General features: G+C 40.5%; 1 protein-coding gene across 1 annotated transcript in view; it reads left to right on the top strand.

Moving 5' to 3' along the window:
• The window catches only part of EIF2AK3 (eukaryotic translation initiation factor 2 alpha kinase 3), a 71,199-nt gene that overhangs the window by 5,146 nt on the left and 39,882 nt on the right, over positions 1-26,171 (top strand). The window contains exon 2 of the mRNA XM_049652107.1: positions 7,549-7,678. Coding sequence (XP_049508064.1) covers positions 7,549-7,678 — 130 coding nt within the window. The remainder of the gene's footprint in view (positions 1-7,548; positions 7,679-26,171) is intronic.

The raw sequence follows: 26,171 nt of genomic DNA, 5'->3' as shown, positions 1-26,171 counted from the left end.
TGTTTTTTGTTTTAAATTGTTTTTAATGTTTATTTATTTTTGAGAGAGAGAGAGACAGACAGAGCGTGAGTGGGGAAGGGGCAGAAAGAGAGAGCCAAATTGCATTTTTAATTTTGTAGAGTTTTTTTCCCCTCTCCCTTCCCTCAAAGAAAGGAAATGTGCAATTTAAAAATAAGCAGTTGTTAATGTAGAAACTATTCACTCAATATAATGTTCTCCTGTCACCTGCTTCTCTTTCACATGGGAAATGTCTACAGGTAGTAAGCCTCCTTTAAAATTATTGTATGAAAGAATTTAGCATCTACTTACCAGACTCTGATAAACTTAATTGTAAATAGGCAGGTATTCTGGGTGTCTGAAGTCAGAGCAAACGGTTTTTCAAAATTGGATATTCATTGTGGCGTAAGGTCATTTCTGCTCAGTTGAGGGCAAATCAGAGCAATAACAGGATAGATGGCATCTTGATGAAATTTCTGGAATGAGTAAAAGCTGCACATTATAGTAATACAGTAGTTGCTATTTATGAAAACTTATCGTTAACAGAACGATAGAGTTTTTTTTGTTTTTGTTTTTGTTTTTTGTTTTTTTTGTTTTTTTTTTTAACGTTTATTTATTTTTGAGACAGAGAGAGACAGAGCATGAACAGGGGAGGAGCAGAGAGAGAGGGAGACACAGAATCTGAAACAGGCTCCAGGCTCTGAGCTGTCAGCACAGAGCCCGACGCGGGGCTCGAACTCACGGACCGTGAGATCATGACCTGAGCCGAAGTCGGACGCTTAACCGACCAAGCCACCCAGGCGCCCCTAGAGTTTAAAAACCTAAATTCATGCTTCTGTCCAAAACCTCTTGTTTGGTGCATGACCTTATGCAAGTCACATCTTTCTCAGCTTCTGTTTTGTTTTTCTTTTATATGTATAATAGTGGCTGCCCTGCGAAGATGTTTCATTCAACAAACATTGCATTTCATGTAGGGGCCAGGCACTGTTAGGGCCCACGGGTGGATGCATGGGCAGCTCAGCTTGCCTGTAAGCCCCAGCTGTGACAGGGGGATCATTGTGTTGAAGAATTAACTACACTAGAATGGATAGTGAGTGATATAAGAGTAGTTTGAGAATAAAGCCGATGGGGATATCGAGTGTGTGAGTCCTTGAATGTGAAGTGTCAAGGCCGCTCTAGGCTGCAAAGCCCAGAGCAGTGATTCCCAAGCCAGGGCTCCTGGATCTCCAAGGCAAAAGTGGAGATCCATGAAATTATCAGTATTTTTAAATAACTAAATGGGAAATGGATATCCAGTGAGGAGAAGCCTAATTAAACAGTCAAGTTTCTTGGCTTTGAACTAGAATTGTATCAAACTTAATATAGTAATCTTAGCTATGACTTTTAAGAAATGTTCAGTATTTTGTAATTTTTTTTTAACGTTTATTTATTTTTGAGACAGAGAGAGACAGAGCATGAACGGGGGAGGGGCAGAAAGAGAGGGAGACACAGAATCGGAAGCAGGCTCCAGGCTCTGAGCCATGGGCCCAGAGCCCGACGCGGGGCTCGAACTCACGGACCGCGAGATTGTGACCTGAGCTGAAGTCGGACGCTTAACCGACTGAGCCACCCAGGCGCCCCAAGAAATGTTCAGTGTTTTGCTTGGTACTTAAGTATTTCCTCTACAAATGGGGGAGTTTATTAGAAATGATGTTTATTGTGCAAATGAAATCATTTAAGATGCAAGATAAAAAATAAAAGGGAACTTTGTTGAAAAGTTTAGAAACCTGTGTACGCCTGCGTGTGTGTGCGTGCGTGCACGTGGCAGTGGGATGGGGGGTTATGCCTGATTATGAAAGGCTGTATGTGCTATACCAAGCAGTGTGGCCTTTATTTGGTGAGCACAGGGAGCTTCAGGACTTTATCAGATCTCTATTATAGAAACAAAACTGTTGGAACTGCACAGGGGAGAGAGACCTGAGGCAGGAAAATACATCAGAAAGGCTTTTGAAGGTGTTCTGATGACAAGCGAGAATCGGTTCTGGGACAAGGGCATCGGTAATGAAGAAGAAGAAGACGATTTAAAAGCTTCAGAAATAGAATCAATAGTACCTGACTGTTGTCTAAATGTAGAACGTGAGGGAGAAGGTAGACATGATGTCTCACGTAAGTGTTAAGTGACAAGGCAAATGGAGAAGGATGTGGGAGAGAAGATTCATCTGAACGCTTTGTGGCGATAACGGGTGCACCCTGCTGGAAATGGAACTAGAGCAGGTAGAGAGACGGTGGATGGTAAATACCATATAGGTTTGGGAGCCGTCATGTTCCACGTGAAGTCAAAGCCATGGGCATTGGCTAAAGCTAGAACTCCATGGCCTGCTTGCTGGAGATTGAGAGCACCAGGAATGATGGGGTGAAGGGAAGTGGCCTTGTGGAAGCCAGGGAAAGAGAAGGTCCAGAAGCAAGACCCGGCCTTCAGCTGCTGCTGCAGGACAGACTTGATGAGGAGAATGGGTCTGGCATTAGGAGGAGATTGTTGAAAACCTCTCTTAAGAGTACCTTCCAAGTGGGACGCCTGGGTGGCTTAGTCGGTTGAGCATCCGACTTTGGCTCAGGTCATGATATCACGGTTCGTGAGTTCGAGCCCTGAGTCGGGCTCTGTGCTGACAGCTCAGGGCCTGGAGCCTGCTTCAGATTCTGTGTCTCCCTCTTTCTCTGCTCCTCCCCTGCTCACACTCTGTCTCTCTCTCTCTCTCAAAAAGAAATAAAGATTAAAAAAAAAAAAAAAAAAAAAAGAGTGGCTTCCAAGGATTGGGTGATGCATAAGAGAACAGTGCTCGCTGTTGAATCCTCCAAACAAATGCCTTTGTAAACTAAAGCAAGGTGTAAGTGAGGGATAGAAGTTTCAAGAGAATTAACTGACAGTTGATCAATAGACCTTCTTCATCCATGTCATAGATTAGTTTTTTATGCTAAGGAAATAGCCCTTTGAGGGAAGTCAGTGTTTGCCAAACTGGCCTTATAGCAAGACTCAACCTGGGGTGCTTGTCAGGCTATAGCTCCCAAGCCCTCTGGGGATGGGACCCATGAATGCTTTTAACAAGCACCCCCAGATTATTTTTATGATCAGGCAAGTCTGAGTTATTCTGAACTGGTGAAATAGCTGTATCTTACCTGTGAAAAAGCAAGTGGAATGAAGCTGAGAGCAGAAGAGCAGAGCCATGGGGATGTGCACAAAGCTCCCGTTCCTAAAAAGAAGAAAACGCTCCAGTTCTTTCCACAGGAAATGCTGCGTCTGCAGTTCCCTTCAATTCTTGAATAAGTTAAGGGGTTATCATTCTTGTTCATAGAAACCTGAAAGTAGCACGGGTGAATTGTGGGGAGATAAAATGGCTTTATATTCTCCCTATTTGGGGAGGATATTCATTTTGCAGCTCTGATTGATGTTTGTTCTAAATGCTTACTGCTGTTCTCTGATTATCGTGCGTTCAGCATTATCTGTCTACTGGATGCTTTTCTCAATCGATAGCATATGGATGAACATCTCTCTCTTAGAATGTGATTAGATACAATAGTCCAAAGGATAGCATCTCTTTTTTGCCCCGTAGCGCTGCTCAATTTCAGCCACAGCAGAAGGGATACTTGCTTCCAGAGGCATGCTTGGGAAGGAGCCCATAGTTAATGTTATGGCTAGCGGGTTGCAGACGAGCGGATGAAGGACTTTGTGTGTGTGTGTGTGTGTGTGTGTGTGTGTGTGTGTGTTGACACTTAACAGAGTTGGTAGGGGATTTACTGTTATTTCTATCAAGCAGGTTAAAATAATTAAGGGTACTGCATTCACATAGAAGAACCAGATTACATTAAATATCAAAAGGCAGTTAAGAAAGTGATATACTTATTTGTTCCTGCCCACAGGTTTGTAGTTCTTCTAATTATTGCCCAAATTTACACTTCTTCTCTGGATACAGTATATAATCTGAAAATATCTTGTTTTAAAAAAAAACAGAATCAGGGCGCCTGGGTGGCTTAGTCAGTTTAGCGTCTGACTTAGTGCAGGCCATGATCTCGCCATTCCCAAGTTCGAGCCCCACGTCCAGCTCTGTGCTGACAGCTCAGAGCCTGGAACCTGTTTCGGATTCTGTGTCTCCCTCTCTCTCTCCCCCTCCCCTGCTGCATCTCCATCTCTCTCTCTCTCTCTCTCTCTTTCTCTCTCTTTCTCTCAAAAATAAATAAACAAAAAAATTAAAAAAATTTTTAAAAACAGAATCTTTGACTCAGTTAAAATGCACCTCATATGATAGGTTTTCAGTGAAAGAACAGTTAGATGTTAAACTCCAAGTGACTTCTTAAAGTGTATTTTTATATCCACCTAAGATACACATATGCATATCTTATTGTTGGGTTTTTCTTTGTTTTGAAGATCAGACCTAGAATTTTACCATTCTTCTCTATATACCTCTAGCCCAAATACCTACATACTCAAAAAATAAAGGTTTTTGTTGCTGTTGTTAAAGTAGAATGTCAGGGGTGATAAACAATGTTGGTTCTGAACTTTAAAAATAGTGTCTGAAGTGTTCCAGTGGTCTCCTTAATTTTTCATGGGTTAACACTGTTTGCTTATACTAAGTTTTGTTTAAATTAGAGTGGCTTTCATTCCGCTATTTATTTGTGTTTAATGATTACTGAACAGAATTAGACATTTCTACAATGGCACTAGGAACGAGGTAACTTGGATGTGAACCTTGGAATGCTGGCTTAATTATAGATTCTCTTGCTTTTATTTGTAAATTGGCACATCTAAGGTATGGGTTTTTTTATACCCTTCATTATAAAATAATATTCTTCTTCGTAGTATCCATCTCTCCCCCAGTTCCCGACAGATCTCTTTCAAAAGCAGGGTAATGTGTGGGGAGGGGAGTTAAGTTGTTCTCTTTCTTTTGGTTAGTTATCTAAAGTCAGTAGCGTTCGTAATGCAGCAAAAATCTTTATTTTCATAAATTAGATTATGAGTTACCATTTGGAAAATTCAAAATGAGAATTGGTGTATAGTTTGGGAAATAAATTAACAATTTTATTTATCCACTTGATACATTTATTCATTTGATAAACAATTAAGTGCTTTGAAAGGTTTCCAACGAGTTTATTGAGCTCTTTTATCATGGTCAACTTCTAGCTTCACTTTGATTTTGTATGCTTTGTACTTCAAGTGAAATAGAAAAGAAGAAGTTTGTATTTATAGTCCTAAAGTGGAACATAACTATCTGTAGGTGGAATTTGCATGGCCTTTGAAGCAGACAAACATACCTAACAAATTCCTAAAACAAGTGTACAACACAGTCTTTCATTCGACAAATATTTATTGAAGACCAGTTCTGGATCTGGGAGTGTATGTTCCAGATGGAAGGCACAGTAGCTGCAAAGGCCCTGAGGGAAAATCAGGATGAGTTTGAGGAATTGGGGTAGTCATTCCGGGGGTACCGATTTTGGATGTGCGAACTTTGAGAAGCCTGTAAGACCACCTGAATCTGGCAGGCAGTTAGACATGTAAGTCCAGAGTTCAGGGACAGATACAAATTTGGGAATTGCCGGCATATAGTTGGTATTTTAAGCTATGAGGCTGGATGAGACCATCAGATGAAGTACATGGGGGTAGAGAACACTTTAAGAGCTAGAAGAGATGAGAAAGAACCAGAACACGAAACCGAGGAAGAGTAGCGTACAACTAAGAAAAAAAATCAGATCTTAGAAGCCGCATGAAGAGTGCGTTTCACGAAGGGCAAGGAGAAGGCACTGGTCGGGTGCTGCTAGAGGGTCAAGTGAACGGAGACCTGACCATGGGGTTTTTCAGTATGAAGGTTTTTAATGACCCCAACAAGAATCTTTGAAGTGGAGCGGCAGAGGCAAAATGTTGATTAGGAATAATTTAAGACAGAAAAAGGGGAGAGGATTTGGAGAGAGAATATAGAAGAACTCTTTCAAGGAGTTTTGTTCCAGAGGCAGGCAAGGAGTGGATGGAAGCTAGAGAGGAGAAAGGGTTCATTTTGTTTAACTGGTTTCATTTTTAAGTTGGGGGGAATAATACCAGGTTTGAATGCTGACAACGATGCTCTGGTAGAGGGGGAATGATTGATGTAAGAGCAAGACAGGAGATGTGAGGACTGGCAAATAGAGATCTGTTTTCTAAACAGAAACGTCGGTAGTGAGTGGAACCATGAATGAACAGTTCACCTGCAGTGATAGCCGGGTAGGTAGAATTCTTGGGTCCCTTGCTGATAAACTGAGAGGTGTGATGGTGGGATTTCTTTTGATTATATCTGTCCCCGAGATGCCTGAGCTTAGAAGAGCTAGTGTTAGAAGTTGAGGAGAAAGGAGAAATGACATTGTCAACCTAGGACAGTGGGTGAGTATACAGACCAGAGTAGTGTGCTGTGATGGCAGAGCATCATTAATAGCCCCTTCCACGTTGGTGGTCGTGATTAAAGTGAGCCCAGTCAGCATGGTTATGTTTTTCTTTGGCCACATTCAACTGCGCAGAAGCGAGTGAGAAAATGCAAAACGTTGGATTTAACCAGGGTTGAAGTTCTGCCAGTCAAGTGTGACAAGTGAGAGGGGACAGGGAGTAGAGGTGGGGGGAGCTAGGAAGCTACGAAGTGCTTAAAATGAAGGCCTATGGAATTTACACTGGGTAAGAAAGAGGTGAGGGCATAATGGTAGTGAAGCTCAAGGTCAAAGTGACAGGATCCCTGGTGGGGTCAGAGATTTGTGGGAATCGGGGAAGTAGAGGAAATAAGCGGGAAAGAGGAGTTGGTGGCAGAGGATGGAATGCTTGAAATTTCAGTGGGGCAGGGGAGATGCGGTGATTGGTAATGCCAAGGGCTAGGGTCTCACCTTGGCAGTGGTTGAGGCAAGGTAAACAGATAATGAAAACCCAAAGAACGTGTTAACAGTGACAGTTAAACCAGGAGCTAAAATCCTCAAAGAGTGAGGCTAGTGGCCCAAGGGTCAGTGGACAATTACTAGGAGGGGTAATGGGTGGGACAGTCTGATCCTGAGGAGTTTTCGAGAGGAGAGAAATAGTGTGGAAATGGCAATGAGGCGCAAGGAGTGCGCCTGCCCTGTCACGGGGCCCAGGGGTCAAGGGTTCTGGAAAAAAGAATTCTCTTTGCTCCGGAAACAATGTCCTCAGGAAGAGCTGGCTTTCTACTCCAGCAAGAAGGCAAGTGAACATTCAGGGAGAACTGTGTTTCAGGGTTAAGGCTTTCAGGGCTCAGGGAAGGGAAAAAGACGGCAGAACCGGGAATGTTGAGTTCCATGTGGGGATTACAGTGTGGGGACGAGGGGTGACCTGGGAGTCTGGAGCTCTTCACAAGGGATAGAAACCGATAGAGGACCTACTGCAGGGTGCCTGGTGGGCTTTAGACAGATAGTAGTAGCAAGACTGTGTTTGTGAGGAGGTGGACCCTCCTCCCCCAGGCCTTGAGACGGCCTGGTGTTCTTTCCAGCGTATGCTGTCAGTGCCCGATATCGTACATATCTTTTAAACTTTGTCTTATTATTTTTTTACATTTATAGATCATTAGTGATTATCAGCACTTTAGATGGGCGAATTGCTGCCTTGGATCCTGAGAATCGTGGTAAAAAACAGTGGGATTTGGACGTGGGATCCGGCTCCTTGGTTTCATCCAGCCTCAGCAAACCAGAGGTAAGGATCTTCTGTTACATATTGATTGGAAACAGTTAATAATGATTGCTGACACTTGTAGTCTGCATTTGCTTAGAGAGCTGGGGCTCAGGGCCTGATGGCCCGGGTGTGAGGTCTACCTGCCTTTTGCGAGCTGTGTCCCCTCGGGGCAATTACCTAACTTTGCTGTTCCTCAGTTCCCCTCCTGTAAAATGAGTAGGTAATGTCTTCTGCTTCTTAGGATTGTTTTGAACATTAAAGGAGTTAATCATATAAATGAGTAACTGAGAATACTGTCTGCTGTATCAATATAGCTCTTTATCTGAGCTATAACATGATCACCGTTTCTTCCACCTTATTATTGTCACAAGGTGCCTAGGAATAATAACAAATATAAGTATCTTAACTGCATCTTAATAGTTAGAAATACATGCGGCAAAATCCCATAAATTATTCCCTACATTTTCCCTCAAGTGTATACCCTAATGGTAAGCATGACATTTTCTTTGAATGTAATTTTAGACAAATTTGATTACTTGCAAAAACAAAAAAGAAACCATGCTTCTGAAACTCCTATGGCACATGACTCCAAGACTTGAGCAGGCGACACAGCTCCGCAGAGCTTCAGTGTCCTCGTCAATAAGTGAGGACACTGCTTACTTTGATGAGGTTGGGTGCGGTGCGGGTTAAATGAGGGAAATTTCTTTTTCTCACCTTTTGTCTTGACTCTGATAGATTAAGTCTCTGTCCTTTTCTAGAGCTTTCTTGTCTTGTTTAAGTCATTTAAAATAAGCCCCTCTCTTGAGTTGTGACTGCCAACACGAAAGCAGTCACCTCTGTTTTCCAGAATACTCTCAAGCCTCCTATCTTACCAGGCTGCTCCTCTGGGACACTCCCTGTGGGTGTTCTTTTTTCTCTTTCGTCACCAACTGTTCCCTTTCAAAAAGCTTTCCAGTTGGTATCAAATTTGGAAAGGACAAAACCTAACATGAGGGGCTTAAGAATGACCTGATTAGTGTTGATGGAATTTTCTGATGAAAAAACTGCTACCAGTGACCCAGCTACACTCTGATAAACCCAGCCTGGATTCCTTCCTGGAGCACCCAGGCAGGTGCTTTGGGAAATTGCCCCGCCTCCACATTTGTGTATGCCGAGCCCTCACTGGGTTTTCATAGTGCTTACCATTTATCAGACGGTACAGTGTGCTGAAAAAAATCTGAGAATACTGAACTTCTGTTGTATTGTGAATTATTAATATAAATAGCAATTTTATTATAAATTACAATAATGTGAATCAGGTATAGCATTCAGATGAATTACTACTCAAGCGAAACATTCATTGATTTGTGTTCTGCTGGGATTATGCTTGGGTATGCATGTTTTGCTTTATTTTTAAACTAGACATAAAAAGATGATCAGCAAAATCAGAAGATTGTAAGCTGTTTACATCTGAGGTAATATTACAGTGTGTTGTGGTGGTACAAAGCATGTGTGTGTTTGCAAACTAAAATATACTCACGAACGAAAGATAAATTGCATGGTATGACAAAGTAGAATGCAAATAGTTATGATGCCCTGAGTGTTATTGAGTGGGTTTAAGTTATGTTAGCTGTTTTCTTAGGTACAGTTCAACTTTCTCATTTCCTGTGGTTTATCAGGGCTCTCTTGTTTTAAGTGCTTTCCTCCCCACGTACCCCAAACCCTAGACCCTTTGGATAAAATACTTTGAAATGTTGAATCTCAAGCATATTCCCAAAGCTTCACTGTGTCACCCTGAAACAGTAAATCAAAAGCTCACTGGCCACCTTCCATGCAGGGGAAGAAGCCTGAGGCCTCTTTTCAGACCTAGATTTTCATTTTCTATTTTGTGGGAAAAAAACAGAAAATCGAAAGATACTGCCCATCTGGGATAACATAATAGGTTTTCTAGACTTTACAGCTGCCCCAGGTTCTTGAGACCATTTCTTGAGACTATATGTTCTCTATGTAGATAACGCTAATGACAACAACACCGTTACCGGCATTGTAATATACACGTTAGGTACTTTACACACAGTGCGATCCTCACAAAGATCCTCCTGTGGCGGATGTGTTAGGGTCATTTTGTAGAAGAGGAAACTGAAGCTCAGAGAAGTTATTTGCTTGAAATTGCAGACCAACTAGACGATAAAGCTGGGATTAAACCGAGCCTTGCCTGACCGTACTCCATTCTTCGGGCTTTGGAGCCATTTCTCCATCCTGTGTGCACCTCCCCTTTACAAACTCAGGCTGCTCAAAGAAATTTTAAAAAAAGTTGTTATTAAATCATTTTAAAAAATGAACTCATTGGATGAGAGCATAAATAACATTTTTATAAAGAATATTTTCCAGTTTAAAAATATTTTAGTAAGAAGCATGGCTTTGTTTTGTATTTTTATAAGTTTCTTTACTTTCCGGTTTGGTAGAAGATAACTGGATTTTCATATCTGCTTCTGCGCTCAATGTGTTGCATTGTTGTTTTGGCTGAACTATATGAAGAAGAAAATCCGGGCACATATATATACGTGGCTAGAAAAGGGAGATGTATTTTAGAAGCCTCTTCAGGTGATTGGGTCATTCTTTTTTGATACTCTACCAAAACACATGGAAGTTTCTTAAAGGTTAGTTGCACTGTAGAATCTGAAACCATATCAATGAACATTTTGTACTCTTTTACATTAACATCCATTTGTCTTGCCTTTTACTCATGCATGATGTTCTAACATCATCTGGCAAATATTGATTCAGTGAGTTATACAGATCTTCCAGATGTTGACACATTTCTTTATAGAATATTTAAAGATCAAATTCGTTATTATCCTTGGATGTAAATTTAAGAAAAATTTTTTTAAATGTGTTACTGTCACCACTGATCTCATCAGAAAAATAGTTAAGTACTGGGAAAGTATTGAGCTTACATTGGTAGATACAGGTTTTCCAAAATTCGAATTTTCATTTGAAAACTGTTTTTTTGTTTTTTTTTTCCCTCACAAATATGGTCGGTTGTTCTCTTTGCAGTGAGAGGTTCACTTTGTGTATTTTTGAGAAAACGTCTGACAGGTACCCAGCTCTCATAACCATCACATCCCCTCAATTTTTCGAGTAGAAATGGCGCCCTGTGAACAAACAGCCCCCAAAGTCCGTCACACAAGCGCTTTTTCCTCAAGACGTGTTTCATTCAGCGTGTGGCTAAAGTGCTAGTGTGTCCTCGACAGTCACGCCAGAAGAGTGAAAACGTGTACTCAGGTCCCAAATGAATGAAATCAACTTTTTATCGCTTCACCGGAACATTCCTGAGTGAAACTTCTCTCTCTCTCTCTCTCTCTCTCTTTCTCTCTCTCTTTTTGCCGCAAGTGTGTGCTGGTGAGAAACGCAGTGACCAGTAGTTGGGTGCTCGATGGCGTGCTGAGGCGCTGCCAGTGTTAGTCACCATTGCTTTTATACCATCAGTGCGGATATCACCCCAGTGAGAAAGCAAGTAACACCTTCGCAGCAGAACTCTTGGACTCTCTGCACTTGTAAAAGCATCCACAGCCCACAGTCTGAGAATTGCTGAGCTAGTGTATGATAGAAATAGTATAAGAATATTCGGAAGGCAAACAGGAATGTAGCGTGAGCTTGAGTCCTCTGGTACTCAGTAGGGTGTGCGTTGCTCAACAGCTACAAGTCGTGTTCACAAGTTGGACAAAATACCGCAAAAAGAGGCTCAAAAACTGCTATTTGAAATGCCCTAAATATGACACATAGAGTTACTATACCTTTTTAAATGCATCTGATAAAATATTTTACGAAGGTCCCTAACTTTTTGTGAGCAATAGTTAATTTTCTCTTTCTGAAGCTCAGCGTTTGGTAGGGAAGGGTAGTGTAGGGAGAAGGGGTAGATACAGCAGGTGGAAGGAACTGGCCTGGAGATAGAGCCAAAGCCACCCAGGTGACAATAGATAGATCCATGACTCCATGTGGGGACTCCTGTATTAGAATGGCAGTCTCTCTAAGCTTTCGTCAAGAGTGGTATGAAGGAGGGACGAGGAGTGGTATGAAGTTGGTTGAGCGTCTGACTTCAGCTCGGGTCACGATCTCACGGTCCATGGGTTTGAGCCCCGCATCAGGCTCTGTGCTGACAGCTCAGAGCTTGGAGCCTGCTTCAGATTCTGTGTCTCCCTCTCTGACCCTCCCCCGTTCATGCTCTGTCTCTCTCTGTCTCAAAAATAAATAAACATTAAAAAAAATTAAAAAAAAATATCTGATTTTTCAGGGTGCCTGCATGGCTCAGTTGGCTGAGTGTCTGACTTCGGCTCAAGTCATGATGTCATGGTTCATGGGTTTGAGCCCCATGTCGGACCCTGTGCTGACAGCTCAGAGCCTGGAGCCTGCTTTGGATTCCGTGTCTCCCTCTCTCTCTGCCCCTCGCCTGTTCACGCTCTGTCTCTCTCTGTCTCTCAAAAATACATAAATGTAAAAAAAAATTAAAAAAAAAAAAAAGAGTGGTATGAAGAAGAAACAGATGAAACCCAGAAGGCCGGGGAAGATGTATCCCCTGTACAGCAATTGGTAAAGCTACTTATGAATCTAATGAAGAGAATTTGATAGACTGTATAATAATTTTTGTTAACTTTTATGTGTTAAGTAATCTCTACTCCCAACGTGAAGCTCAAACTCGTGACCCCAAGATCAAAAGTCGCACACTCTACCGACCGAGTGAGCCAGGTGCCCTGACTGTTTAAATAATTTTAAAGTTATTAATGATAGGGCAGGCAGTGATGAATCACATGCACTTTTGCTGGAATAATAAAATAAAGCCACACAGGAACTTCTCATGCTGTGTGGGATTGTGGAGGAGGGGCTGGGATTCAGGGACCTGAGTTCTCCTTTGGATTCTTCTGTTCACTGCCTATGTGGCCTGGCTAAATTCTTCAGTTCAGCAGAGTTTTAATTTCCTTCTCTGTAAAATTATGGGACTACACTAAATCCTAAAGATTGTTGTAACTTCAGGAATTAGGTAGCATCAGATACATGAAACTCCCAAATTATCGAGAGGAAGTTTTCAACTTCTCCCCCCCTTTTTTTTTTTAACCACATTTAAGGCTTTAAAAAATAAAGCACAAATTCATTAGAAATTGCCATTAGGTGCATATCTCATTGCCTCCTGGCCTGCTCTGATGATATTGTCCTTAAACTTTTCTAATGTAAAGGGCATATAAAATAGTATATTACGTTCTTTTAGTGGTTTTTTTATTATGTCAATGAAAAAATTGACATACAGGATAGGAGAGATTGACAGCTCCATTAAAAACAATATTATATAATATTTAGGATCACCTGTGTGCTGCAGGGTGTTTGAGATGCCTGATCTGATTTACCATTATTTCCTCTTGACTAGGTAATTTACAAACTTTCTCAAAAGAATACTGATAATAAACCAAGCTAAAACTGGTGTGTGTGTGTGTGTGTGTGTGTGTGTGTGTGTGTGTGTGTGAGAGAGAGAGAGAGAGAGAGAGAGAGAATAAATGGTAAACCTAAGTTCACTCCATCAGCTTTAACAGTTGTGCCCTAGGTTCTAAGCCTAATGCTTATGATAATAGCTAAGAATTTTGTTTTTAATTTTTCGAAGGACCACCTGAAGTGAAGTCTGATTTGCTTTCCTCTGGTTATTTATATGCAGATTAAACCTTGAAAAAGCACTACAGAGATTTCCCTGTGGTTCCTCATTGGTTGTCTTAAATTTTGTTTTGTAGCGTATTAGCATAGTTTTGCTTTGGGGTATCTGGGTGACACTTGGATCACACTTCACCAGATCTAAGTAGATATAATATCCTTGAACTATCTATTTGTCTACCTCTTGGAACATATTCCTAATTACAAAGACCTTCCTTATCTTTATTTAGGATGCATAATTGTATACATGTAACTCCTTAGACATGTTTCTCCTTAGATAATACCTTTACCTTTTCTTTATTTAGAGATACCATATTTGTTTTTTTGTTTCAGTTTTCTGTTAAAATGCCTTTTTTCTTCCCCCTCTTACAAAGAACAAACAACCCTATTATAAGTCTATACTTAGAGTTTGGGGTTTTATCTTATTTTTGGCATGTTTCTCCCCAAGGGACACCGCCTTTCTGTTTCAGACAGGTGCAGAAACAGACAGCTATGATACTGGAGCTTTCCAGCCTCCTCCCCACCCCTCATCAGAATGCATTCATTGAGAAAGGCCTTGGTAGGTAGGGGGATCCTTTAGAAAAGGCATACTTTTAATAGTTAACTTGATTTGTTCACAAAGAATTCATCAGTAGACCCTTTGAGTGGTGCTTTATTAAAAGAGGATCGGTGATCTCTTTTAAAGGTTCTCTAATTTACAATGAAAGATGTCTGGTCATTTTGCAGTTTTTCATTTGTACACAAACTAGCATATTTTGAGCCTGACTGTGTCATTGAAGATTGCGGTTTATTTGGAAAAGTCACTGTTCAGTCATGTAGCAAGCCAATATGTAAATAATTGCTTAGGTTAATTGCTTTTCTTTTAATTATAGAAATAAAACCATGCTTTGATTCAATTTTGTTTTATTAATCCCTTCGCACGGCTGAAAGCATTGCTGTGAAGTAAACTAGTTTACTCTAGCATGCATGTCGCCAAGTGAGAAATTGATTTGACCCTATTTTTTAGGAAATTGACTTTGCATGCACATTATCTACTTCATGAATGTATAATGATCTAAATGAAGGCAGAGATAGTTACTGAAATCTGTGTTTTTCATCATGAATGCAAAAAGTACACTTACAAAGTGAGTCTGATAGTTTTCCTTGAGGTATTTTGTTCTATAGGTTCACTATAGGTTGAGGAAAGAAAGAATGAATGAATTAAATAATTATCTATGTAGTATCTCAATGCTCTTGGGCATTAATTCACAATTGTTGATGATAACTAATAACACATTGCTTCGGGATTTGTTTTTTTCTCCATTTCCTTTTTTTTTTTTTTTTTTTAAGCAAAAAACAAAACATTTCCTCTTAAGCATGTCACGTGGGATGCCTTCTCTGACTAATACCCAGATCTGCTGAAAGTTCTCATAATCCCTCGTGTTAGATCATCTAATTAGTTGTTAACCATGCCCCCTTCCTTAGTCTGTGAGGTACGATGCCCAGGAACACTTTCAGCAAAAAAGATTCCTTCATTCTCCCCATCACAGCAATTTCAGTATTTTCAGGGGGAAAAAAAAAGGGTTTCCTTAGCACAATGCTTCAACATTTTTTTTCTCTTAAAGTCACAAATACTTAATTCTGGTACCTAGTCATTTGGTAGGTTGCTCATTTTGGTTTATTAAAAGTTATCATTTTATGTTCCATATATAGTATATCATTTTTGAAGAATTAAAATATACAAAAATATGCCTGTTAACTTTAATATTGTTCATCTTTGTGATCAATAAAGTACTTTACAGTCCTTCAGAATGTCTATGTGATAAAAGAGAATTTTAGGGTTGATAGAGATTTCTGGTAAATTTAAGACTGGTAAGAGTTTGATATATTTAATTCTTATATTGAATTCATCTTTAGTTAGTTTTGAGGTTTTGGTTTTTTGGTTTTGTTTTTTTATTTGAGAGAGCAGGGAAGAGGGGTAGAGGTAGAGAGAATCTTATTTTTTTAATGTTTATTTACTTTTGAGAGAGAGAGAGAGAGAGAAAGAACACAGAGAAGCAGAGAGGGGGAGAGGGAGAATCCCAAGCAGACTCTGTGCTGTCAACGCAGAGCCCAACATGGAGCTCGGACCTGTGAACTGTGAGATCATGACCGGAGCTGAAATCAAGAGTTGGATGCTTAACTGACTGAGCCACCCAGACGCCCAGAGAGAGAAGGAATCTTAAGCAGGCTCCGTGCTTAGCATGGAGCCTGACGGGAGGCTCTATCCCAAGACCCTCGGGATCAGGAACTGAGCTGAAGTCAAAAGTCTGACGCTCAACTGACTGAGCCACCCAGGCGCCCCCCAAGGCTTTGTTTTTAAATAGGGGTTGTAAATCCAGGATTGGGAAAGAAATAATTGACATGGCATAATTAAGCTCTCTACTTTCTCCGTGAATTTACTTTTGGAGCCGCTATTTAAATTCTAAAGGCTTTTTTGAAACTTTTGAAATCTGGTGTTCATGAACCTTAGTTATTTCTGAAGTTTATTTATAGAGAATAAAAGAAGGTTCAGGATGAATTTACAAGTATTCAGATTAAGAGTTTATATTTTTGTTTTAAACACTTTTAATAAGTATACGTATATACGCATACACACATGAATTACATTAGAGGTTCAAAATAACATTACGTTTACATAACAAGTCTTGTTTGATTAGTACTTCGTAGTTTGCAAAGTGATGCCAAACCCATTCATATTTCAGCCTTACATAGCCTTGTAAAATAAATACTCTTACTAGCCTCTGTTTTTCAGATTAGAAAATTAGGGCTCACAATGGGTCAGAGATGTGTCTGATGTAGTAAGTAAAGCTGAGACTCAACCCTAGATCTTTGGACTTCTCCTTGCCCTCTTTCCGATGCTTCATGCTTTTTGAAATATTTCAGTACTTACCAATGTATTTGTGTTTTGTGTACTAATAATCATAATTCTTAATGTGCTTTATCCAGAATAATTGCTGAAAGACATCATGTACGTAGCAGACTTTGCATGCTGCTCAGCATATTGTGAGCGCTTAACTGCCTCTTAGACATCCCTAGTGGAAAAGTCAAAGGTACCTGAACTTAATACATCCAAAACAGAGCTCATCGTTAGTGCCATGGGAGCCTGACAGGGTGTGCACTGGGGTACAGCAGTGCCCAGGATAGATGAGACCCTTGCCCTCGTGGAACTCATGTGGCACTTTGTGGAGCCAGCTGGGGAGACAGATATGAAATAATCACAGCATAAGTAATGTAATTGAGTTGTGGTAACTGCCACATGGAAGGGTGGAACCTAGAGAGCCTTCGCAAAGGTGCCCGACCTACCTGGATAGGAGGCCGGAGAAGTCTCCCCGGAAGGGATCTCAGTTTACAGCTGAGATCTAAGAGGACAAGGAGCTGTCCAGGCAAGAGATGGGCAGAGGGGTGGGGAGAGACTGCTCTGGGAGAGGCAGTAGCCCGTGTGGTGGCCTTGCCGTGGGAATTATCACAGTGTGCTCAAGGAGCTGAGAGAAGGAGAGGAAAGGCAGCAAAGACAAGGGTTGGGGGCAGTCGCAGATGAGTCTGCTGAGCGGGGCCAGGGCCAGGTCATACTGGGTCTAGTAAGCTGTGTTGAGCATTTTGGATTTTATCCTGAGCCATCAGAAGCCCTTGATGGATTTTAAGTGGGAGAGATTCCTCCATAGTCAAAATGGAAAGCATTTCTTTTTTTTTTTTTTTATAGTTTTTTTTTTTTTTAACGTTTATTTATTTTTGAGACAGAGAGAGACAGAGCATGAACGGGGGAGGGTCAGCGAGAGGGAGACACAGAATCTGAAACAGGCTCCAGGCTCTGAGCTGTCAGCACAGAGCCCGACACGGGGCTCGAACTCACGGACCGCGAGATCATGCCCTGAGCCGAAGTCGACTGCTTAACCGACTGAGCCACCCAGGCGCCCCCGGAAAGCATTTCTTGACATTCTTTTTTGCTTTGAGACTTTCAGTGAGACTCTGATGAATCAAAAGGTTGTCTCAGTGAGGCATTTGTATTTCAATCCAGTCATCTCAAACTGGGGAAGTATTTATATATATAAACATTCGTAAAGTATTCACACCAACTAACAGAACCTGGAAGAAAACAGGAGAGTCCCTAAAATCCTACTAAAGCCAGTAGACTTGAGGCACCTTTTTCTCTCAGTCTCCCCTGACTCATCACTCTGCTGGGATTTTTAAATGTTAGAATTCTAGAAGTTTGGGTGTGGGTCATCTTCTCACCCTACTCTCTTTTAAGGGGGTTGTGCCTCTGTTCCCATGACAGCAGCAGTTCTAAGTTTTCTCTTCAGCTCAGACCTCTCCTCTGAGCTGAAGACCGACTCAGGCAAATGCCTCCTTAACATCTCTACCTGGAGAGCCCTCTCAGTCTCTGGGAACTCACCACGTGTCAACGCGCTCCTGCTCTTCCTCTTTGTACCTGTTCCTCGTTGACCATGACATCCTCCTTTGGTCTGAATTGAATTCTAGAGAGTGTCCAAATCCCTTTCTGTTTTGACTGTAGAGGAACTGGGGGGAACAGGGACAGGAGTGGGGAAAAGCAGGAGGCCTGTAGATCCCCAAAGCAGTGGAAACATCGGTGGTCTGGGAACCAAAAGGCACACCTTTTAAAACATCTGGGGAGACTGAATTTGCAGATCAAGTGCAGTAAGTTAACGTGAGAAGTTTTGTAAAATGGTGCAGTGTTAATTTTTGTCCAAGGTCACGTAGCAAGCAGTAGGCGAAGGCGGGGACCCAGGAATGAGGCTGGAGGAGGTGCATTCATCACCCCGAGGACCCGGCTCCATTTCATATGTTGGATGCCTGCTGTTGTCTCCCTACCTAGGTTAGCAAAACAGCTAGCATGGCCAGGAAAGGAATTGTTCAGGGAAAAAGGGTTTCCATATAACAAAAAAAGTCAACAAGTTAACGCTTCCAAAGGAGTGTTTTTCATGTATTTTACATCTTCCCAGTCTTCATGAATTTTATCTTTTTAGTCCTTGAGGTCATCATTAGAAGCATCAGCTATTGTATTATTCTGGACATGCTTGGAGTTCTTGAGGTGGGAGAGAGATGTGTGCCCTTTTAGTGAATATTCTAGAATCGTTTTTTCCTTTTCCTTTTCCCTTACAGGCTGTGTTCATTCTTCCTTATCTCTACTGTTGATAAGCCTGAGTCTTACCACATGCTTCTTATCACCCCTTTTGCTTACCCTCTCCTCCCTTTTCACTTTATTGCTTCTTAAACTTGTACTTGGGACTTGGCTTTTGTAGCTCTCAGGGCCAGCATGTTCTTTTTCCCTCTTTCAGAGTTAGGGAACACACTGGATGCAACTTTTTGGATTTGAAAGTGTTTAATGTTCTCTACTTGAGAAAGTAATAGTGCATGTAAATCCCATTTCCAAAACTACACGAGGGAAAGTTCTTGCTAATAAATTCAGAAAGAATGTAAAATTAGAAATCATTCTTTTATTCCCTTTATTGAAATAATAGGTCATCAGTCGATATTAAAATGGTGAAAAGTTGATTGAACACTTTAAAATGGAGGAGTCAGGCTGACTCCTCCAAATCTACTGATGAATAATAGTAACAAATAGGACATAACACAGGGGTTGGCAAATTTTTTTGTAAAGGGCTAGAGAGTAAATATCTTGGGCTTTGTGGACCAGATGGTCTATGTAGTTGTAGTAAGAAAGCAGTACATAAATGAATAGGTGTGACTGTGTTCCCATCAGGCTTTACTGATAAAAACAGGCAGTGGGTCAGATTTGGTTTATAAACTGGAGTTTGCTGGCCTTCAATATAATAGGAAGTATGCAGCACCACCTATGAAGTACTCTTATCGAAAAAATCCAACCTGCATCAGATCAAAGCGCCAGGTCTAATCACACACTTTTCAGAAAATGGGACAAAAGAACAAATTAAATGACATGCAAACTCTAGGCTGTGGGACATTCTATAGGATGAATAATAGTCTGGTGTCTCAAGTAAATCAGTGCGTGAAAAAGGGAGTTAAAGGGTTCTTGTGGGGAAAAAAAAAGAATCAAATGTAATATGTGGAGTTTGAATTCCTTGTTGGAGCAGACCAATTGTATAGTACATCTTTGAGACAGTCAAGGAGATTTAAATATTAGACGATTTTAAGGGATTACTCTCAATTCTGTTAAATGTGATATCGGCAGGGTAGTTACTTCTCAGCAATAAATACTGAAATATTTGTAGGTGAAATGGCATGATGTCTGGGATTTACTTTAAAACATTCTAGTAAACAAGTATATGTAGTGGGTGGGTGGGGAACAGATGAAACAATTGGCAAAATTTGGTAATTGTTGAAACTGGGTGATAGATACATGGGGGGTTATTAGTCTCTTTCTATTTTACATGTTTCAAAATGTTCAGAATAAGTTAAAGTTGAATGTACCCCAGAAAATAGATGTGTCCGTGGTGGTGGTGGGTGCGTGGTACCTAGAAAAAGAAGGAAGAACCAAATTAAAAAATATATTTTATATAATTAGAAGAATTTTTGTTTTTATTTCTGGTTATATTCGTTGGAGTAGTAGCACTTCCTACATTTTTCTCGGTTGAAGTTCCTCCTGTCACTTGGAAATGGAATTCTTATTTTCACATTCTGATTTCAAATAGCACTCCCTGATTACATGTGCCACTGGTATTCATTATGCCATTTAGGTTTTGTTCAGAAATAGAAATTGAATTATTTCACTATACTGCTTTGCGATTGCATGGATAAAGATCTTGATTGGCTCTTTGGTACTGAGTTTGCCCACCAGTGTGACAACCTTTCATTTTAAAATTATGCACAGGAAAAAACAAATGGGGGGGTTGGAAACCATAAAACAACAAGAATTTATATTTTTAAAAAGTGACTGATGGAGGAAGCAAGTCACGCAATTAGTGTGAGAAGCAGAGCAGCGAATCAGAACAAATAGCTGCTTGCAGAGACGAATCAGTGGGATGTAAAAATGCATCACCGTAACCTACATTTTTTTCTACCAAGAGATTTGCAGCTGACTATCGAGTGACTCATTCCTATGCTGGGAGGGTGAGGTAATGCTCTTGTGAGGGGTGATGTCATCTCACTACCTGAACCGCATGCATACATCATTTCTTGTGGCTCTCAAGGAAAAGCACCATCTGCTTTCACATATGCAGCCTGAAAGACTCTACAAAGATCAGTGCAAAGGTTAGTGGCCATGGGTATGACTCATCAGCAGCCAATTAGTGAAGAGCAGCTTTTTCAAAGTGAGCTTTTAAAATCACGATCTAGAAATACGACATGATGTCCTGAATCATAGAATGCTTTTTGTTGTTGTTTTGGGTTTTGCACTTTTCTCACTGAGTTAACGCTGTTGAACGTCTAACTTTTAAAATAAGGCAGTTCTTCTCAATATGGTCAATCACCTCAAATCTTCTTGGTTGTTTAAACCATATATATGTATATATGTGTATAATTTTTTTAGTATATGTGCTGCCAAAGCGAGCACTAAACCATATTTTTTAAAGATTTTTTATGTTTATTTATTTTTGAGAGAGCGAGAGTGCACATGATCAGGGGAGGGGCAGAGAGAGAGAGAGGGAGACACAGAATCCGAAGCAGGCTCCAGGCTCTGAGCTGTCAGCACAGAGCTGGATGCAGGGTTCAAACTCATAAGCTGTGAGATCATGACCTGAGCCAAAGTCAGACACAACCCACTGAACCACCCAGCGCCCCTAAACCATATTTTTAATAGCAGGATGTTTGTTTTCTTTTACATTTGGAGGCATATGTATAGATCATCTTTAAAACAGAAACGAATTTTAATCTGTATTAGTTGGACAGTTTTTTGTTAGCGGTTTTTTAGTTTTTGATTTTTTTGCATTGAGGAGCCATTGTGTTTCTTAAGGATCTGCTAGTGTTTTAGGAGAAAAGAGGTTGTTAATGAAAGAGGAAACAAGTCAAAATAAGCGTTATCTGTTTACTACAGACCTTCTAGCCCCTCTTCCTCTTTCTTGTAGTGATGCACACCTGCTTTCCCTGTTTGTCCTTAACTAGTGCTGCTGTTGACTTGACCAGACAACCGAACTACCCATTTTTTAACTTTATCATAATTTGAATTTACTATTCTAGTAAATAGGATAGAGAATACCTAACATAATACGAAAGGGAGACAACAGTAAATACTTGATTTTCTAACTGATAGGTAATTCAAAATCGGAGAATGGGAGATCATATTGCCTACATATTGTTTTTATAGGGTATGTATACTAATGACCTAAATCCGCTCTTAATGACAACTTCAAGTTGGACATTCTACAAAAGATAAAAAGGAAAGTTTTAATTTTCAAAAAGTAAAATAAGAAAGCAAAGAATAGGGGTGCCTGGGTGGCTTGGTCGGTTAAGCGTCGGACTCTTGATTTTGGGTCGGGTCATGATCTCACGGTTTTGGGTTAGAGCCCCATGTCAGGGTCTGTGCTGGCAGTGAGTGAGGAGCCTGCTTGGGATTCTCTCTCCCTCTTTCTCTGCCCCTCCCCTAGTCACACGCACACCCGTGTCTTTGCTCTCTCTCAAAATAAACACACTTTAAAAAAAAAAAAAAAGGATAAAATAGTAATGTGAAAACTCTGAGGTCATATGAGGTGGTATACATACTGGTGCCATTCAAGAATTTATTTAAAATCAAATGTTTGTCAATAAAGAGTAAGAGTTGGAGATCTTTAAATACCCAGAATCAAGATGAACCTTTGCTAATGGTATCGCCTTCTGAGTTTAATTATAGAGCTCCTGCAAGACTTTTATTACCTTTCTTTTCTTTTTGACCTCTTCTTTAGAAATAATTTCCAACTACAAAAAGTTGCACGAATAAAAATGATAACAATAAAAAGAAAGGGCCAACCTTTATATACCCAGATTTACTTACCCCAAATCTTGTTTGCTTTATCATTTGAGTTGTCTCTCTTTCTCTCTTTTTTCCTCCCCCTACCCCTCCTACACACTTTTTTCCCCCTAAAACGTGTAGAGATAAATCAGCTATCCATGATGGCCTTTTGTTCTAAATGCTTCACTTGTATTCCTGATAGAGATATTCTCTTACATAATCACAGCATAGTTATCAACTTCGTAAAGTTATGTCGATACTTTAATCTAATGTCTGTATTTTTCAATTTTATCAGTTGACCTGGTACAGGCATACCTCATTTACTGTGTTTTACAGATACTGTTTTTACACATCGCAGGTTTGCGGCAACCCCGCATTGAGCAAGTCTGTCGGCACCGTTTTTCCAACAGCATTTGCTCACTTCGTGTCTCTGTGTCACCACTGGTAATTCTTGCAATATTTCAAACGTTGCCATGTATTTGTTATGGTGTTCTGTGATCAGTGACTGTGACTAGCTGAAAGCTTATATGATGGTTAGCATTTTTTAGCAATAAAGTATTTTTTAATTAAGGTATTATGTTATTTTTTAGACATAATGCTATTGCATACCTAGTAAACTACAGTACAATGTGAACATAGCTTTTATTGGCACTGAAAGACCAAAAGTTCATTTGACTTGTTTTATTGAGGTGGTGTCGAATCAAACCCACAATATCTCCGAAAGATACCCGTGATGCCTTTTATAGTGTCCTTTACCTCTAGGGTAGCCTCTGGTCTAGGGTCAGGTAGTTCATTTATTTGTCCCATTAGGCTTTCTTAATCTAGATTTTTCTACAGACTTTGTCTTTTCTGACATTGATATTTTTGAAGAATACAGTCTCTGCCCTTTTATTTAAAAAAAATAGACATTTCTTCATTTTGTGCTTATCCAGTGCTTCCTGGTTATTTAGATTGTACATTCTTGGCTTAGAATACTGAGTAGGTGATGTGTCCTCTCCTAGGGAATCACATCTGTCACTTATTGATGATGTTAATTTTGATCATCTGGTCAAGGTGTTATCTAAATTCTCCACTCTATAATTATTGGAGTTTTTTTGCTTTTGTTTCTATGTTTAGTTTCTTGTAACTAATAAGCAGTCCGTGGGGAGACACTTTAAGACCGTGCAAATCTCCTACTCCTCGTCAAAATTTCCACCTTCTTAGACTTAACACCATTGCTGAATTTTGCTTGATACGGTCTTTACTGTGATGGTTGCGAAATGCCAATTTTTCTAACTTCACCCCTCCCTTCATATTTGCCAGTAGACACTTAGCATTTTATTACAGTAACAGCCCTCCCTTCTCCCCCATGTATGATTTGTCTATTTGCTATCAGTATGGACTCACGAATTCTTTTTGTTTTCTTCTTCAGTACATTATAATTCAGTACTCAATTATTTTGGTCCTTAAATTGCTCAGTGACCAGATTTGGTGAATGGTATACTTCTATCTGTTTTGAACACATCCTTACTCTCTAGAATAATAAGATTCTAAAGTCTCATCTTGTGCCTACCCTGCCCCAGCCCTTGGAATCAGACATTTCTCTGAGGAGCCTTGATTCCTTTGGTGGGAAGTAGAATTGGATAACACAACCCAGGCACTGGGTTTGGGTGTATTGCTTTCACAGCCACTGTATACACATTGTAAACATAAATGTAGAAGCATTAGCATATGGGGTAAGTATTTCTTAGAGGTACAATAAACAGTTCTTGAGAATGTAGTGCTGTCTCAGCTCATAGTTACAGCGGAAAGCAAGGTACAGTACTAAGGAATGGGCGGTTTTTTGTCAGCGATCTTACACTGCTAAAATTTTCTTGGTTTTCAAAGCAAAAACATAAGTGAAGCTAACTTGAAGGCCAGATAGGATTTCAGTGGGCATTTTTGGTACAGGAAGGTGTTCCAGGAAGAAGAAACGACATTGACAATGACATAACTGAAACAGTAACAGTAACAAATATGCTTAAGTGGTGATGCCCAATTTCTGCCCATGTAGGGAATAGTAGAAGACAAGGAAGAAGGAAAGGTTGTTTGAGGTCATGTTTAGAGAACTTTGAATATCAGATTTAGGATTTGGGGTCTTTATAAGATAATAGAGAACTGTTGAAGATTTTTGAATAATGTCATAACAAGCTTAACTCTGACTCAGAGATTAATCTAGAAGATAGGTAGAGTTTGGATTGAGGAAATTGCCAGTTAAGAACTGTAAAGAGGCTGTTATAATAGTTCAGGCAGGAGGTACAAGGATTTGAACTAGGAAATGAAAGAGAGAAGTAGATTAGAATAGTGGTTTTCTACCAGCCCTTTAGAATCCCAGGATGTGGGGCCGAGCTAGAGGGAGGGAGGATGTGTGAGCACTTTTAGTGACAGTATGGGCATTTTCAAGTAAGTATCTCTTTAACGATAGGATTGAGGAACAAAGAAATACAAAGAGAAATTTTGTTAGAAAAAAGTTAAGGTCAACATTTTATTTGCAATTTTTTGTTGTTGTTGATTAAACCCATACTTCTTTTATATTCTCTTTTTCTCAAGTTTTGGGCCTGGATGATCAGGAAAGCAGTGTTGTCCTTAGCTGAAGTTAAGTCAAATTGTATATATTTTAAATACCAAAAGGTCAGGTCACAAAGCCATGTACTAATACCCATTCTCAAGAAACAAGGTGTTCATAGCCAAAACCTTTAAGAGTTACCCTGAACTCTTTTCTTTTGCTTATACTATACAGGGAATCCCCCATGAGCTCCTCTGGGCTTGGCCTTCCAGATCTGACACCCTGCCGTACCTCTGGTGCTATCAACCTAATTGGTGCCATCGCATCTCTTGCCTTCGGCCTGCTCTCCATGCCTCGGCCCTTCCCGCTATAGCCTGTCCATCTTCCTTGTGCTTCCTCCAAAGTGGAGGGCGTGCTTCCACCTTATGGCCTTTGCAAAGGCTATTCCCCAGATGTCAGCATGGTTAACTGGCCCAAGTTTAGATTTTGCTCACATGTTACTTTCTCAGTAGAGTCTACCCTGTGCTCCCTGTTGACAGTCCCCCTCCCCTCCCGCACACATTTCTAGTCTCCCTTTATCTTGTTCTATTTTTTCCTGTGTTATTTATCACCTCATATACTGTGACTATTCATTATGTCGTTTGTCTCCTGACACCAGAGTTTGAACTCCACAGGGCAGTGATTTTTTTTTTTTTTATAATTTGTTTTGCTCAGCGGTCTCTCCCCAAGCAACATACTCATGCCCAGCTCATAGTAGGCTCTCAATACACATTGTTAAAAGAAGGAAGGACAACCAAGAGCATAAAATCAGTAAGCTTTGTTACCAGGGTTCCGGCTCATAGCAGATTTGAGAACATAAATAAAAGATGGGATACTGCTTGAATTGACCTGTGTTTCGTGGATCTGAGCCTATGATAGTAATTGCCCTGGATGAAACAGGTCTGGAAAATACTGCATATACTATCTGTTTGCTAGAAAAGCGTATTGTATATTAGCATATGGATTGCTGTAACCTCTCCTTGAATTCACTTGATCACAAAACTCTCTTTTGGTAGCTTATGTATCATTATGGGACACCCATCACAAACAAAGTTTGAGAAAACCGTGCTAGAGTATCACGCGTAGACCCCAGGAGAGATTGGCAGCTCTTTTTACGTTGCTCTTGGTTGATAAATTGTGCCTCTCCACATGCTGCTCAGAAGGAGGCTAGAGAACATCAGGCTCAAGACTCCAGCTCTTTGTCACTACTTGTAAAGTTATGATCCCTTTTAAAATTTACCTTCTGTTTTGGGGGCGCCTGGGTGGCTCAGTCGGTTAAGTGGCCGACATCGGCTCAGGTCATGATCTCGCAGTTCATGCATTTGAGCCCCATATTGGGCTCCGTGCTGACAGCTCAGAGCCTGGAGCCTGCTTCGGATTCTGTGTCTCCCTCTCTTTGT

This window comes from Panthera uncia (assembly GCF_023721935.1).
Source record: "Panthera uncia isolate 11264 chromosome A3 unlocalized genomic scaffold, Puncia_PCG_1.0 HiC_scaffold_12, whole genome shotgun sequence".
Classification (NCBI taxonomy): domain Eukaryota; kingdom Metazoa; phylum Chordata; class Mammalia; order Carnivora; family Felidae; genus Panthera; species Panthera uncia.
Note: the sequence above shows the minus strand (reverse complement) of the source record. Positions and strands in the feature narration are given on the sequence as shown.